General features: G+C 40.0%; 1 protein-coding gene across 1 annotated transcript; it reads left to right on the top strand.

The window, feature by feature from the left end:
* Window positions 1-782: 782 nt before the first annotated feature.
* Window positions 783-3,475, top strand: LOC311037364 (uncharacterized protein; the record flags this gene model as incomplete). Its single annotated transcript, XM_084046490.1, has 5 exons — window positions 783-974; window positions 1,340-1,654; window positions 2,408-2,440; window positions 2,803-2,902; window positions 3,268-3,475. Exons 1-5 carry the CDS (start codon window positions 896-898, stop codon window positions 3,473-3,475), a joined length of 735 nt encoding a protein of 244 aa, XP_083902616.1. The 5' UTR covers window positions 783-895.
* Between the last annotated feature and the right edge of the window lie 13,482 nt (window positions 3,476-16,957).

The following is a 16,957-nucleotide window of genomic DNA, read 5'->3' as shown; positions in this document are numbered from 1 at the left end:
TTTGTTCAAAACGGACTAATCCTGCAAACTTTAGAAGCCAATGTTAACCAATTAGGATGGAATATGAAAGATCTGACAGATCCGCCTAGATCACATGACTATAGAGATACTGTGTACCGATTTGTGTGATGTTTGGACAAAATCTGTAGGAGTAATATAAAAATAAATTGTTGCAAAAATCAGCCTCCTGGTGGCGCTATAACAGGCTGATATTAAACATTTGGTGCAGAGGTTCTGCTCTGGCATTCGGGGGGGGGGTGTGTGCACAGTTTTGCTTCGATCGGGTCAACAGTGCCGGAGATTAACTGCTAGCAGACAGACGGACACACACACATAAACGGACGGACGGACGAACAGACTGGGTGCAAAACCATGATGCAACGTTTATATTTAAACCTGTATTTTAATAGTAGCAGATTAGTAATGGATGCAATCTAGACACTGGGTGTTTCAAAATGGATAAGATTTGATAATCCATTCTCAGTCCATTCTCAGTCTTGCTTAATTTGACATTTCTGTCAAAATGAAGATTTGAGCTGACTTTACTCTTATGAGGGAATACACATAAAACTATTGTACTTATATTTACTAAACTATCAACTATGAAAATAGATTTCAATATGTACGTTTATGGTGGTTTATTTGATTACCTGGGAGTTATTTTTTCCATCTAATAATAAATTGTAACAACTTGCCCTACACACTGTATGGGAGGAGTTACATGTGAAAAGTGTCATATTAGTTGGTTGTAACTTCCACCCCTTCAGTTTACATCTGGAACAGGAGAGCTGACGTCTAATAAGACAGATATAACATCAACATTAAGCACTTTTAATATAGTTTACTGGGTGTCCGATTGTATTATTTTAAGATTGTTAGAAACGTTGTTAAAAACATGAAGGCGAGCCTCAGGGCTCTGTGGTTGGTGGTGTGGCTGTTGGCAGTGTCTGGAATCAACACGGCATCAGGTTATGGTAGGTGATGACTTCAACTTAAACAAGAATGTGTAAAAACTCAAACTAAATACATACAGTAGGTGGGTCAATGAATACAGAAATATGTGTGTGTGTGTGTGTGTGTGTGTGTGTGTGTGTGTGTGTGTGTGTGTGTGTGTGTGTGTGTGTGTGTGTGTGTGTGTGTGTGTGTGTGTGTGTGTGTGTGTGTGTGTGTGTGTGTGTGTGTGTGTGTGTGTGTGTGTGTGTATATAAAAACATTTAGCATGCATGGTGTACAGTCTAAGTGTCATGTCAATTCATTATTATGAGGACACTCCTACATGTAGGTAAGCTTTCTTTCAGGCTGATCATTGTCATGTTTTAATGTTTCTCTTCTCATTCAGGTTATTATCCAGTGAGGCTGGTCGGTGGTTCAGACTCCTGTTCAGGCAGAGTGGAGGTGTACTACCATTACAGCTGGGGGACGGTGTGTGATGATGAGTGGGATCTGGATGATGCCCAGGTTGTGTGTAGAGAGTTAGGCTGTGGAACAGTTCTGACAGCACCAGGGAAAGCCTACTTCAGACAGGGTGATGGAAACATCTGGTTGGATGATGTCAGGTGTTCAGGCAGTGAGTCACAGCTTTCACAGTGTAAGCATAGGGGGATTGGTAACCACGACTGTTCACACAGTGAAGATGCTGGTGTTGTTTGTGCAGGTAAATATGACTTTTATTGCAATTAATAATGATGTCTGACATAACGCTCATGTCACCATGACACCATAACCATATAAGGAGTTCCCAATGCAGCTACGCCCAATGTTGAGCTCTTAGGACTAGATGGTACAATCCCTTAGATTAATCAGCACTTGGTATTGAGTGGGGTAGGGGTAAACTGTGGGCACCCTCCTTCATTGGTGTTTCGTTGATAGGCCCACGACACCTCCGCAGGGCTCAACGGCGACACCTGGCGTCCCAGGTTTTTATCTTCATCAGCCAGTATTTAAGTTCTATAGGCTGCTGGAATCAGAGAGTCAATGTGTCTTTTTGTTTGGCTTCAGTTCAAATGTGGTCACTGCCTCTCCACCATAGCTACAAGCCTCTTGGCATAATAGGATGAATGCATATTATTCAGTCCATTGACGATTTTCAGTGTCCACCTTTCTTTTACTGACGAACATGCTATTTTCATTCACATTGGGAATCTAGGCTTCTACTGTTGCTAAAACTGCTGCAAAAATACTGCGATATGCAGAACCGAAATTACATTTTTGTGATGGGTACCCGGTACCCGCCATTTAGTTCCTACTTGGCTACCGAATTTCGGTAGCCAACCCTACTAGGCTTTGCATATCACAATATTGTGATATGTCTTTCTCTGGTGTTAACCACTTAAGCCCTATTTTACACTTTAAAAAATAGGAAAGAAATATTGCTGAATAACCTACCAGTCATTCTGTGTTTTTACAGGCAAGACGAACGGGCAGAATACGGACATCACAAGTAAGTTGAAATGTACACACAGTGTTACTGCTGAGTTCTGTGCAGGTAAGGGTTGTATAAACCATATATATGGTTATATTATAACCATATACAGTATATGTTTTAACCATTAAAATAACTGGAAGTAAGCCTCAATTTATAGCTTGGGGTATCTTTCACAGCCGGAACCACTTCATCTCAATTTAGCCATAACAAGCTATACTTATGAAGCTGAGACAGGTAGTTTAACACATAACAGTACAAAAACATAATGGTGTCAGCAACACAAATGGCTTCACGCCAACTAAATTACATACTGTACATACTGTAGGCCTGGTTGGCATAACGGCAAGTTATATGTTTGTTATTGTGTTTCTCCAAAGCTGATGTAGCATCTGGAAACATAGGAGTAGGAGTTGGAATAGGAGTTGGAGCTTCAGTGTTTCTGCTGATTTTTATTTGCTGCATTTGCTTCATTTGCAGGTGAGTTAGAGTGTTTGTGTGTGTGTGTGTGTGTGTGTGTGTGTGTGTGTGTGTGTGTGTGTGTGTGTGTGTGTGTGTGTGTGTGCGTGCGTGCGTGCGTGCGTGTGTGTGGTCTATTGCACAGTTCTGTGTGTTGTACACAATACATTAGTCAAAAAATAGACCACATAGTTTATAAATCTTGATTACATTTACACCTACACGATTAAAACTTAATAATCAATATTGTGTCAATCTATTAATCTCTCAAGTGCGACACACACCCGTTAAGCGCATCTACCGTTCCGCCACATGCGTCAAGCGTTGAGCGGAGAACATTTCTTTGAACATTATATGATGTAATAATAAGTATTTTGATTTGACAGCAACAAAAACACAAACTCTCCAACCTCTGACGGTGAGGCTGAGGTCCATGATGCCACGGTCCAGCACCCCCCTCCCTACACTCCTCATCCTCCTCCAGAACAGATCATGCTTTACTCCATGTTGAACGTGGACCATCAGCCTGGTCTGGACCACCCTGGATCAGAGAATTGTGACTTTGGCGGCTATGGGGGGGGTGGCTGTTTTTAGGGCAGGGAGGGGCTAACGAATTTTGGCAACAAACAATACTGAACAATACTAACACGAAAAACGAGATTCAATGATCCTAGTTTAATAGGCCACATAATGTAAATACACATTACAAAATGTTTAGTGTTATACACATAGATGGGAAAAGTACTCACATTCTTTACTTTTGTAAAAATGACTTTGGTAAGAGTATACTCATTCAACTAATTACTCAAGTAAAAGTAAACAAGTACAGGCTCAGAAATGTACTTGAAGGTAAAAGTAAAAAGTATTTTTTTTACCAGATGTGTCTGTGCAAAGCCAACTGTAACATATATTTTGAAGGCTATTAAACTTAAAAGATCCACCACACACGTCTGAAAACTGTCCCAGGATTGATTTCCAAAACTGTGATGTGACGAATCATACAATATTTTTTATAACACTCTAAGTTATAAAAAAACATCTCTTTAATTGATTGAGATGACAATTTAATGACAATAATGATTTAACACGACAGCTCAACCTTGCATTGAAATGAGTGTAATTTAGAAAATGTTTCCTGAGCATTTCATTCAAAACTGCAAATGTACTGCAGTGTTTCCAGGTGTTGTCATGTAAATAAATATCTAGTAATGATAGAAGAACAGATCGTAGCCTCAAAGAAGGACTTGAGCGACGTAAGGAGAGCCTCAGTGAGGTGCTAACTGAACCCAGTGTCTGCAACAGGTGGTACGATGAGGGACACTGACCAACTGTATGCTGTACTGTATCTGTTTATTGTCCTCTCACATGGTATCATATTAAACTTGATACATTCTAGTACTGTAGATCCCTGTTCATCCAAACCTGATTCTTTGATTTCAAGTCCATTTACTGGTCCACCCGGTTTGACAGACAGGTCTGATGATTCTCTATGCATGTGCATGTGTTGCAGTTGCAGCTTGTGCACGGCCTTATCTCACTCCATCTCTTGGCTGCATGAGTAAAGGCTGTTCAGCTTCACACTCCGTCACTCCCTCTGGGTTCTATAGAACTGTGTGGCTGCAGCTGATGAGGTCACACTGATCAGTTCACGTCAACACTCTGTGGAAACATAGAAACTCTCACCATAGAGGCAGAACATGGCAGGAAACACTCTGGGAAAATGTCAACATGCAACACCCACCACAACCACAAACTAATATACATATCAACTGTAATACAAACACAACACACTTGTTGCCATAACACTTTTAGTTCGGCCATTTAGGACAGAGATCTTAATCACTTTCAACCTGGCAGCATTCAAAAACTTAAAATAAATATATCATTATTATAATAATTATTATTTTAAACTGTGAAAATAATCTACAAGCTCACAACGCGTCAGGTTGTAGGCTAGATCAGCTATTTTCATGCAACACGTCATACATCTACATAAGTATAAAATAGGGCTAAAGGTTATATTCACGCTAAGTGTCTCTTATAATGGAAAAACGGTGCTTTTTTCTGCGGAAGAAAAATAAGAAAAACATTTGAAGAATGGGCGATAGTGAATGATAGTGGTAGCTCCATTGTCATACTGTAGCGTCTGTCTATACAAAAATACCACTCAAAAGGTACAGTACTAAGCAACAAGTTGTCATAAATGGTATAAAAAATGAAATAAAAAATACATTAATAAATACATTTCCGGTGCCTGAGTCATTTTGTTTCGGAGGAAGACACTATCGATCGCAACTAAAAGAGTAAAACAAGTTTTAAAAAAACATTTTTTGTGAAAAGTAAGTGAAAAGTGATTTTAAGAAAATACAACCCCACGATGAATATAGCAAATACGATGTAATTATATTAGGTGATAATAGGTGTAATACTATTTTAGTGGTATTCAAGGGTGGGTGTCCAACAGTGGGGCACGGGACCATCAGCTTGATGAGCAGCTCTGCATTTGTGTACAGCTGTGATTGGACAGCTGACAAAAAGTGGTCCACATCATAAGTGCATTTCACAAAAAGTTTAACTATTCTCAACTTTTGAAAGTACTTCGCTCAGCCATAAAAAAAAACTCTGTCCAGGCAGCACCATTTAAGTGGTTAAAGTGGCTTCAAGGGGAAAAGGTTGAAAACTGCTTCTGCTACCAGAGGGAGTTTCTGCCTTCCTTCATGGCCTCAGGCCACGCTGGTAGAAGTACTGCTGCTGTGCTGCTCACAGCTACCAATTACAATGTTGCCAGATTATGTGAGAGACATAAGCAACCAGGTCTATGAAAACAAGCCCAAAATAATCGACTATAGGCCACATGAGCACTTTCAATCTATGTCCATAGGCTATTTGAAAATAGCCGATCTACAAGCTCACACCGTGTTGTGATGCGACACGTTGCGAGCTTGTAGAGCGGCTATTTTTTTTTTAAATGTGGGAAAAAAGTGAAGAATTTGAAATATCTTTTAAACATTTTAACAATAGAAATCTGGCACGGGGTTCCCTGGCACACAATGTTTTCAGTTGGGGATACGCGGACAAATACATATTAATTTGGGGGTCCTTCACATGAAAATGTTTGAGAACCATTGGTTTAAACAACATTAAGAAAACAAGCTTTAGAAACAAGCCCCAAAAAACTACCAATATTTACAAGTAACTTAACAGAAAAAAAAGCCTTAAGTCGCTTATAATAAGCAGACACTGTCATTGTCCTGGTGGGCCTCACCCCCACTAGGACAAGGAACTGTGTAACCTTGACGAGGTGTGGCGGCTTAACCCTACCTGGTGCCTGCCTGGGCTCGGTGCACGGTGGGCCTGTAACCCCAGGGGGTCTGGTACAAGGATGGCACTAATTAACAGTTCCGCCCCCGAATCCCTCGCTTTACGCGGGGGTTTTCGCAGCCTGTCAGCATGCTGCAAGGTGGCAGCCCCACCAGCTGACTAGCCATCGCAGGGCCAACTACCCAGCATGGTGAAAATAAAACAGTTACGAATCCAATTGGCTCTACGCGCCTTAGATGACAGCCCCGCTGCCCCATCTATAAGAAGAGGACTAAGTGGAAAGTGACCTGCACTACTTGTTTAACACAGTTCTCAGACATTTTCATATCAAGAACCCCCAAATTGATACTATTAAGCTGCGGACCCCCATCTGAAAATATTGTGCCCCAGGGGCCCCCTGAGGAGATACAGTATGTCAAGACTGTTCAACAGTTTTCAAAAATGGCAGATCAACAAGCTCACAGTGTGTCATGAGTCACGACACACTGTGAGCTTGTAGATTCCTGATAGTGTAAATAAAACTGATATTGTTCTACTCCAGCCTTGTGTGAATGAGGAATAACATATTGCAACTTTTACGACCAAGACACTGATATTCCACACTAAGTGTACACTGTGTAGCTGCTATGAATTACTATGGACCCCTGCACCGAGATGCTATTAACCCATTAAGACCGGGAAAGCATATACGTTCTTATACCCTTCAATCTGGGAAAGCATCCGTGTGATGTTTTTTGTCAAGGACCCCCACATTTATCTATTGGCCACGAACCCCATCTGAAAATGTTTTGTTCCAGGGACCCCGGAAGAGAAAATGTAGGCCTATGTAAAAAAAAAATCCAACCATTTCCAACAGATTGTTCTGAAAATATATAGCAGATGTACAAGCTCACAGCGCGGCACAAAGTGACGCTGTGAGCTTTTACCTCTGCTGTTTTTGAAGAGCCAACATATACGTTTTTGGAATATAAATATCAAGTTTTTCAGAAAACTTAGGTTAGGATTTATAAGGCTTTTTTTTTAATAAATGCCCTAGGTCTAAAATGTGGTGTTACATTAAATAGACATTGCTATGGGATTTTTTTGTGAGATTTTCTTTTTTCACTGTGTTTATCTATTCAGCAGCACCACCTAGTGTTTGCACATGCACACTTGCAGGTGCCTGCTCTCACACACCATTCCATGTCAGAGTTGACATGCATGGTTCAAGCACATTTGAGGCACAATTAAGAACATGATAGTAATCATCCCTGAAGATAAATGAAGAATAGCAGAAGATAGAGCTATGTTGACCAGCTGTTATGCTAGAGAGACATTAACCACACTGCATCTAACAACAAATTAAGACACCCAATATAAATTTATATTATCTAGATTAGAAGCAGACCTACCATGAATTCAGATTGGTGGATACCAACCTGGATACCTGGATAATCAGGTATAATCAGGCTTTTTTTTAAAAAATTACTGCGATCATGTTATTTGTAAATTCTATATATTCATGTTTTGTTGTTTACAAATCATGTTCTATTAATATTTGCATTGTGTTTTACATTGGCAGAGGCCTCCTATAAGCCCTTTGGGCTGCTTGCCTCCTCCTGGCACTTTCCTTTTTTATATTTTGTGTGCTGTTTTTTGTATTGTTTTTACATTTTGTGCAAAAACAAAACAAAAATCAGATATTCCCTAGACTTGCAGTGGCTCTTTAAATCCTTGGTTTCCCGCCCCTCCTTCACCCCTGTCCCGCCCCCCCCCCCCCCCCCCACACACACACACCTGCACGAGACACTGTTTGATACAAACAAACTCCTTTGTATTTGTAACTGAAACGGTGACATAAACAACTTATAAATAATGTAACGTTACACAACATGGAAGAAGTTGTCAGTCAGGGAGTTGAAATTACCAAACATGTGTGACAAGTTGGAAGAGAAGTTAATCATTTTCACAACAGAATGTGTTGGTCGTTTTCTTTCCAAATGAGTGGATTATTAATTATCATCCAGGTGAGTTAGCTGCTATGCTGCTTAGCATGAACATGTGTAGGCTACAGGCAGGAGCTGATTTGTGCGTCATTTCACTTTATTATTTTACTCTGAGAAATGTCGGTAAAGCTAAAACTAGTCGGGATGCAATATTTAGCTGTGTGTTATGTGAATAGACTCTATATGCACAGCAGCCATATTGGAAAGAAATTGGGCCTCTTCCTTACTTCCTTCACAGGTTTTACCAATGATACTAATGAAGGCTAGTCTGTTTCATTTCATGTAGCACAGTGGTTCTCAAAACTTTTAATTTCAAGGACCCCCATAACTCTGAGAGTGTACAAATGGAACCAAATGGACCCTTACGGGTCCATTTGGTTCCATTTGTACACTCTCAGAGTTACACACCTTTTTTAAGGTGACATTAAGAACCCCCCCCCCCGAGGAACCATGAGGGTCCCTGGACCACACTTTGAGACCCACTGGTGTAGCAGAGGGTTTCCAGTGGGCCAACATGCTCAATATCAGCACCCTGACTCTGTTTGACCAGAATGGAACAGAGCCTTCATTAGTATCATTGGTAACACCTGTGAAGGAAGTAAAGAAGAGGCCCAATTTCTTTCAATACTTTGTGCAAAAAAAAAGTCTGCTGTGCACAGAGCCTATTGAATATATTGTAATTGTGTGTGTGTGTGTGTGTGTGTGTGTGTGTGTGTGTGTGTGTGTGTGTGTGTGTGTGTGTGTGTGTGTGTGTGTGTGTGTGTGTGTGAAGATGTTCCAAAACTAGCCACTCTACAAGCACCAGTGAGCTGGGAGCACAAATGGGACCCAACACATGGGCGTTGATCACGAGGACGGCCAACACCTCTACCTTCCTACATGGACTAAAGAAAGATGCAGGGGAGGAAAGTTCTGGCCAGCCAGCTATAACCTAGTCCATGACCAAAGTTTGACCCTGGCCATCACTTTACACAACTGATGAAGCCAAGAAGAAGACATCTCAGGGTAGGAACCTGGTTTTCTCTTTTCTTTTCTTTGCTGCTGCTGTTGCTGATTGTGTTGTAAGTTGTGTATGTGATTCAAGCTGTTGTTCTATTGCTGTCTTATTAGGACCCAATGACTGGGTGGCAATGAAACATGTTCAGTGTCTGTTCCTGGCTCTGGCATTGAATGTTGGTGTGAATCTACAGTGTGTCTGTTGTGTTGTGGCTGTTGTTGTGACAGGGTGCAGTATAACTAGGCTGTGTTTGTTGTGTTGTTGACGGTAGTGGGTTGTGACAGGGCACAGTATACGTATACTAGGTAGTGAGTTGTGACAGGGTATAGTATACGTATACTAGGTAGTGAGTTGTGACAGGGTATAGTATACGTATACTAGGTAGTGAGTTGTGACAGGGTATAGTATACGTATACTAGGTAGTGAGTTGTGACAGGGTATAGTATAATACATGTATGTGATCTTGGTCACTTCAATCAGCCTCTGTGTGAGTTTACTATTTTCTTTAAAGTTGAAGCTAGAGGTTTTGGCCTCTGACCTGTGTATTTCTCTCCGGGGGGATTTACCAAAAATACAAATCATCAAACATGTACTAAGGTATGGCAAAATATGCACAAACAAACAAGTACAAGTATAGACAACATTTAGCCACTAGATGTCGCTCTACACCTTCCCTCTCCACACTACTGTGTGATCTGTGAGCTCTGATATTTTGTGCACACAAGAGCTCTCTTCATACTCAGATGTGACGTGTTGTGAGCTTGTAGATCTGCTATTTGTGAATAGTCATAGTATATCTGTGGTTGTCAATATTAAAACAGACTCCTTGATGCTCCTATACAATGTCGCTGGTCAAACATATCTACACTTCTTGTATGTAAACATTACTTTAATCTGACAAAAGATCATTTTTTTACTCAACCACAGTGACTTTAATTTGAGCTGCAATTATCTATGCTGTTTTTCACAATATTCCACGATTCAAAATGTACAGGTTCACCCCCGTTTAAATATGATTATTTTGGGGGGTCCCCAGATCAAATAGGATTATTTGGGGGTAAACTTATTCCTAAACTTAATCTCAGTAAAACAGTGCCAAAACTTAAACTTATTCCTAAACTTAATCTCAGTAAAACTATGCCTAACCCTAAATGTATTTCCAACCTTATCCTCAGTACAAGAATACAAGAACCGCTGGTCCGTGAAAAAAGGGGGGCGAGCGTATTTTGGGTCGAGTCTTCCGGTTACCTTATGGAATACATTCATTACCATAAGCAAGGAAATACTTTGTTTTGTTGTTACTTTGGCTCAATTTATTAATTTATTTATTGTCTCCGCCAGGCCGAAAGGCATGGCGAGAGAGTATGTTTTACCCTCCGTCCGTCCTTCCGTCCGTGTGTGTGTGTGTGTGTGTGTCCTGTCTGTGTGTTACCAGCTAATCTCCGGCACCGTTGGCCCGGTCGCTGCGAAACTGTGCACACCCACTCCCTGGATGCCAATTCAGAACCTCTGCCCCACATTTTTCACATGGGCCTGTTATAGCGCCACCAGGAGGCCGATTTGTGCAAAACCCATTTTTTCCCATTACACCTACAGCTTTTAACCAAACGTCATGCAAATCGGTACACAGTATCTCTATAGTCATGTGATCAACCCGGATCTGTCCGATTTCCCATATTGCATCCTCATTGGCTAAGGTTGGCTTCCAAAGTTTGCAGGATTGGTCCGTTTTGAACAAACTGCCTCCAATCATGAACGCAGCTTACCATTTCCATAAAATTGCACACGCACATTCCCACTAGGCCGAGGAAGAAATGCCACTTGAACATTTTCAAATCAGCCTCATGGTGGCGCTATAACTGGCCAATTTGCATTTTTAACTATATCTGCACCGATCTGCGTGAAACTTTGCACGCACACTCCCTAGAGGCCAAGGAAAAACATTGGATTGCATTTTTCACATCTGCTTTTTACAGCGCCACCAGGAGGCCGACTTATGTAAAATACATTTATGGAGATTATTCCTTCAGATTCTGTCCAAAAAACATGCAAATTGGTACACTGCATCTCCATAGTCATGTGATTCTGATGGATCTGTCCGATATTTCATATTCCATCCTATTTGGCTTACAGTGGCTTCCAAAGTTAGCAGGATTGGTCAGTTTTAAACAAAATGCCTCAAAACATGAATGCAGTGTGCAATTTCTGTGAAAGTTTGCATGCAGATTCCCACTAGGCCGAGGAAGAAATGCCCCCCTTTTCACATTCACATTGGCCTTTATAGCGCCACCAGCAGGTCTAATTTAGCAAAACACATTTTTGGAACAAAATGCCTCAAATCATGAATGCAGTGTCCCATTGAAAGGCCTAAGAAGAAATGCCACCCTTTTCACATTGGCCTATTATAGCGCCACCAGGAGGCCACAATAACCTACCTGACCTGGCGGAGACCTGTGCTCCGAGGAGCACTTTTTCTAGTTAAGTATGTAATAAGAGGGATAATTGTTAGCTCGCTGGTCGTTGTTTAAAAATAACCCCTTCAGGATAAACACACCTCTGTGTTTAATCATCCTGTCGGGGGTTATTTTTCAACAAAGACCAAAAAATCATGAATAATAGCCTAATGCAGGTGTAAGACCATTGTGTTTGTATTGTGTTATAGGTGTAATGCATAGTTTTCGGGGGTTTTGGGGGGTTTCACCCCCCAAAATAAATTTGGCGTGCCCAGGATAGGTGTCCCTTATTTTTTATCTCTGGGAGTTGCCAACCCTAACCTTGCCATACCTTAGCTTTTGCTGAACTGACGCCACTGTCTTTGGTATGACCCAGCCGAGGAATAAAACCCCTACCTCCTGTCTCAAGGCTACTGAGCTGGTTAAACAATGAACCCCTAATAAAGATGTTTTTATCTGTTGCTTTCTCCTGTCCCCCATGTAAAGCCTCTTTGGGTTCTCAGAAAAGCACTATATAAATTTGAGATATTATTATTATTAACCTAAAGCATCTGTTTAAATAACATGCTATCTACGGCAAATTACTTTCTTAATATTCTGGTCAAGAACAACAAGCAATATGTTACAAAAACATGAGAACAAATGACCAAAGGCATGTCTGTAAGGTCGTCATATCTTGTTCACCAGCATCAATGGAGCAGAAGGTGGCAGGAAGTACGTGGTTCAGGCCAGGGAGAGTGAAGTGCTAAGGAGAGATATATAGTCTTCATCTGCAAGAATTATAAGTCACAATTTATTTAATATGTGAAATAAATTGATCAACTCAAAATAGTAAGGACACAGCACAGACAGACTGGATATGGACAATATGAATGTAGACATAATTTACAGTCTTGACTTGCAAGGACATTTTATCGTACGGATAGAAAATCTGACCGGAAATGGTTTCAAACAGATGTTAGCAACAACACAATCCCCAAATATGTACAATGTAGCATACTGCAGTGGTTCTCAAAGTGGGGTCCGGGGACCCCCAGGGGTCCTTGAGGGGGTTCCAGGGGGTCCCCAGCAAAATTAGTTAAAATAACATAAACATCAGTTTAACCACTTTAACCATATGCATGCTATTTTCTAAGCAGAAGGGACATTAAAATGGGGGGCAACCAAAGAACTGTGATTGTAAAAAGGTTGTGCAAAATAAAATGTTCTTAACATTTTCCTTAAGTTTATTGAATTATTACATGATTTGATTCCTTTCCAAAATTTCCATAACCAATTGTTAGCAAAGCAATATACGGTACATAGGCTACTTTATATCAATACTATAAATGTCATTTTATAATAAAACATTTATTTAGTCAAAACCAAAACAAAAGAGGAGCCAATGAACATATTGTGATCTCATCCCAGAAACAGCATGTGATTCTCTGGGAGGATTTCCCTCTCTGTTCTATAAATCCAGCTTTTGGCTCTTTAATTTCATCTCTGGTGGGCAATAAATGACATCCTAAAAACAACCCAACCTCTTTGTCTCCACAAATTACACTGTTTAGAAACACAACATACTTAAATATTCTAGATTTGGTCATTTAAATATGAATTTATAAAATACAATGTTTATACTGTAACTTTCTCACATTTAAATGCATTGTTCTGTTCATATTCAAGCAGATATATTGATGGTAGACATTATGTTGGATAGGGGCCTATATTTGACGAAGTTCTGCCTCTTATACGCTAGAGCAGAATATAATCTAAGAATAAGTTCAACATGTGTGATTTGTTCCTTGCCTTGTTGTGTCATTGATGTAACTGAGACAGAATAAGGAAGATAAATAGAGACTCTAAACCAGCGGTGTCAAACTCGCGGCCCGCGGGCGTTTTGCGGCCCAGGAAAAGGTTCATGGCGGCCCAGGAAATACTTTTAAAAATAGTAAATTGATACTACATCTAACAGACATAGATTCGGAGTTTACATTGCCTTGCTCTCCCCCACTCGCTGCTACTTGCGGCTACTCGCGGCTCCAGCAAGTACCTTTGATGGCCCGCTTTGTCTCTCCCCAGCTGTGGAATGTTGTGGCTGATTGGCTCGTTAAGAGTCTATTCAACTACTAGTCGAGTAGTAATGGCTATACTCTTTGATCCTCACACCGGAGTCAGACTCTCTGACTCTCTCTCTCTCTCTCTCTCTCTCTCTCTCTCTCTCTCTCTCTCTCTCTCTCTCTCTCTCTCTCTCTCTCTAACCCTAACCCTAGTGTTAAAAATAAATCTATCAAAGCTGCTTCTTTTATTTCTCAGGAGCTTGCCCAGTGAAATCCTCAGTGTTAATTGAACTCGGAGTGGATTTAACAATCTATCTGGGGAAAGCATCTGTGTCATTTTAAGATTTATTTGGCTATTCAAAAATAGCAGATATAAAGTAGATCTGCTATTGTGGATCTGCTTGTAGATCTGCTATTTTTTTTAAATCATGGAAATCTTTACAAATCTTTACAAATCTTTACAAATGTCTCCTAAATCCTAAATGCTAACACACTTATGTTGCTATAATGTGGTTCTCTAACTTTTTTATGTCTATATTATATATATATATATATATATATATATATATAATAGGTAGTTAGAAGCATTAATCATATATGTGTTAACAAATAAATGTATCAAAGCTGCTTCTTTTATTTCTCAGGAGCTTGCCCAGTGAAATCCTCAGTGTTATTTGAACTCAGAGTGTATTTAACATTCTATCTGGGGAAAGCATCTCTGTAATTTTAAGATTTATTTGGCTATTCAAAAATAGCAGATATAAAGTAATCTGCTATTGTGGATCTGCTTGTGGATCTGCTATTTTTGAAAAATCATGGAAATCTTTACAAATGTCTCCTAAATGCTAACAGTTTTCTGAAACACTTATGTTGCTATAATGTGGTTCTCTAACTTTTTTATGTCTATATATTATATATATATATATGAGACATGAGAACGCTCCCCCCTCCCCACTTGCTGCAGTGAAACTCCTTCTGTAAAGAACAATAGGCAAGCAATTGAAGCCATAGCCATGTAAATTAACATAAGGTGTCCTCTTCTACGTCGTCAAATACCGCATAAAAAGAGCCACAGGTAACCGCACACATTACCTCACACATTACCAGGTATTGAATTGAATCGTTCTATTTCAAATGGATGGGCTCCTTACAAATTGCATTGTTTGATTTTAATGTAAGTAATTAAAGTAGCTAATCTTCATAAAACATTTTTTTAAATGATATACTGTAGTTATAGCAGTGACTGAGATGTAGTGGAGTAGAAGTAAAAGTTCTGGAAATTGGAAATACTCGAATAAAGTAAAACTACTTCAAATCTTTACTTAGGTACAGTACTTGAGTAAATGTAATTAGTTACTTTACACCACTGTTCTATAAATGTAATTATTTAACAACCCACACAAATTACCAGGTATTGTTTAACTTCAAATTGAATTATTCTACTTAAAATGGTTTATATAATAATAATTATAATTATTATAATTATTATTATTGTTACAAATTGCATTGTTTGTTTTCTGAGACAAGTTCAGACAACAGATTGAAAAACAATGCTGTATAACTGAATGCGTGAGCGCGCATGTGTGTCCGCAACTGGTTCCTGCCCACCTCAAGTCACAATTTGACCAATCTTGCCCGGACATCAAATTGAGTTTGACACCCCTGCTCTAAACATTGAGAGACTGGGACGAAACACTTCAGCCTCAAAATGTGCTTCCTGTGAACACATGCACATATTTTTCTATAGACCTGACAAGGTTTTACATTGCTTTACAGTGGAATAGATTGCAGAGATGTCTTCATTTCTTGCTTCACTGACACTGTGACCACCACAACCACCACCACATGACCTGAGAACAACAACACAATACATGTAGCATGTGTTTATTATAAAACAGGTTCACAAAAGAATTGTCATCATAATAAAAACAATTTCTGTATAACTTAGGGCAGTGGTTCTCAAACGTTTTCATGTCAAGGACCCCCAAATTGACACTTATTAGCCCGCGGACCCCCATTTCAAAAGATATGCCAGGGACCCCCATAAGAGAAGATTTTTTTAAAGCTCTAGCAGTGAATCTCAATCGTTTTAATTTCAAGGACCCCCAGTTTGACATGCATTAGGGCTACAGACCCCCATTTAATGGCATTTCTATCACTAGGACCGCAATTTATATTGTAAAATCTATGTCAATTTAACTCTGAGAGTGTACAAATGGAACCAAATGGACCCTAACGGGTCCATTTGGTTCCATTTGTACACTCTCAGAGTTACAGACCCATAAGGGTCCATTTGGTGCCTAATCTATCATTTAGCTGGGGACCCCCTGGAACTCCCTCAAGGACCCCTGGGGGTCCCCGGACCCCACTTTGAGAACCAATGACTTAGGGTGTGTGTCACAGGGTCCAAGAGACCAAGTGGAAGCGGTGCAAGCAAGGCCAGGAGTATCAAAGAGGTTTCAAACTGTTTTACCTTGGGGTGGACGTGAGAAGAAATGGGGTAAATGTAATCCTAAAGGAAGAGTGTGCCAACAGCGTTTTGGAGGTGAAGAGAAGGTAAAGACAGAGTGAAGAGTATGAAGCTGGACATAGAAGGGGTCAGTGCATATGCCCCGCAAGTTGGGTGTGCAATGGAAGACGAAGAAGAGTACTGAGAGTGTTAAAGGGTTATTTCACTTTAAGAAACTTCTGGGGTCATTTTAAGGTCTTCTCGCTTTTGTAATGCACCCCAGACCGTTATTAAGTAGCTTGATTCAAATATTGATATTAAATATACATTAGATCAGACCTCCCTCCTATATAAACCCATGACTGTGCTCGCTGCCCAGTGAGCCCAATAATAATCAACATGAGCAACAAATGACAAAAGTGTAATCAGTAATGTAATGTAATACAATGGAATGCTTTGAATACTTTGTCTCCAATGTCTGTGTAGAATACAGTTAGACAATCAGCGTATTAACTTATCATATTTTTGAATAACTAACAGGTGATCATATTGCTACTAACTGTCATTGTGAAGAGAAGAGAATAGACATAGCAGTTTGTATCACGGTTGAGACAGAAGATTTTAATGTCCCCTTCTCTTTTCTCACACTGTGTGAGTAGGCCACTGACTCACACTCAGGCACACGTTTTTATGAATGAACTAATTAAACATTTTCCTAGTGCGTTTCTTAGGTAAAGGATTGAAATGTAGATCAAAGACCATGTGACATACTGTACCTGTACATTGTGGTCCGGAATAGGCTGATGGGGCATGTTCACCCTGACCTGTC

Source organism: Gymnoscopelus microlampas (assembly GCF_963454915.1).
Source record: "Gymnoscopelus microlampas genome assembly, chromosome: 21".
Lineage (NCBI taxonomy): Eukaryota > Metazoa > Chordata > Actinopteri > Myctophiformes > Myctophidae > Gymnoscopelus > Gymnoscopelus microlampas.
Note: the sequence above shows the minus strand (reverse complement) of the source record. Positions and strands in the feature narration are given on the sequence as shown.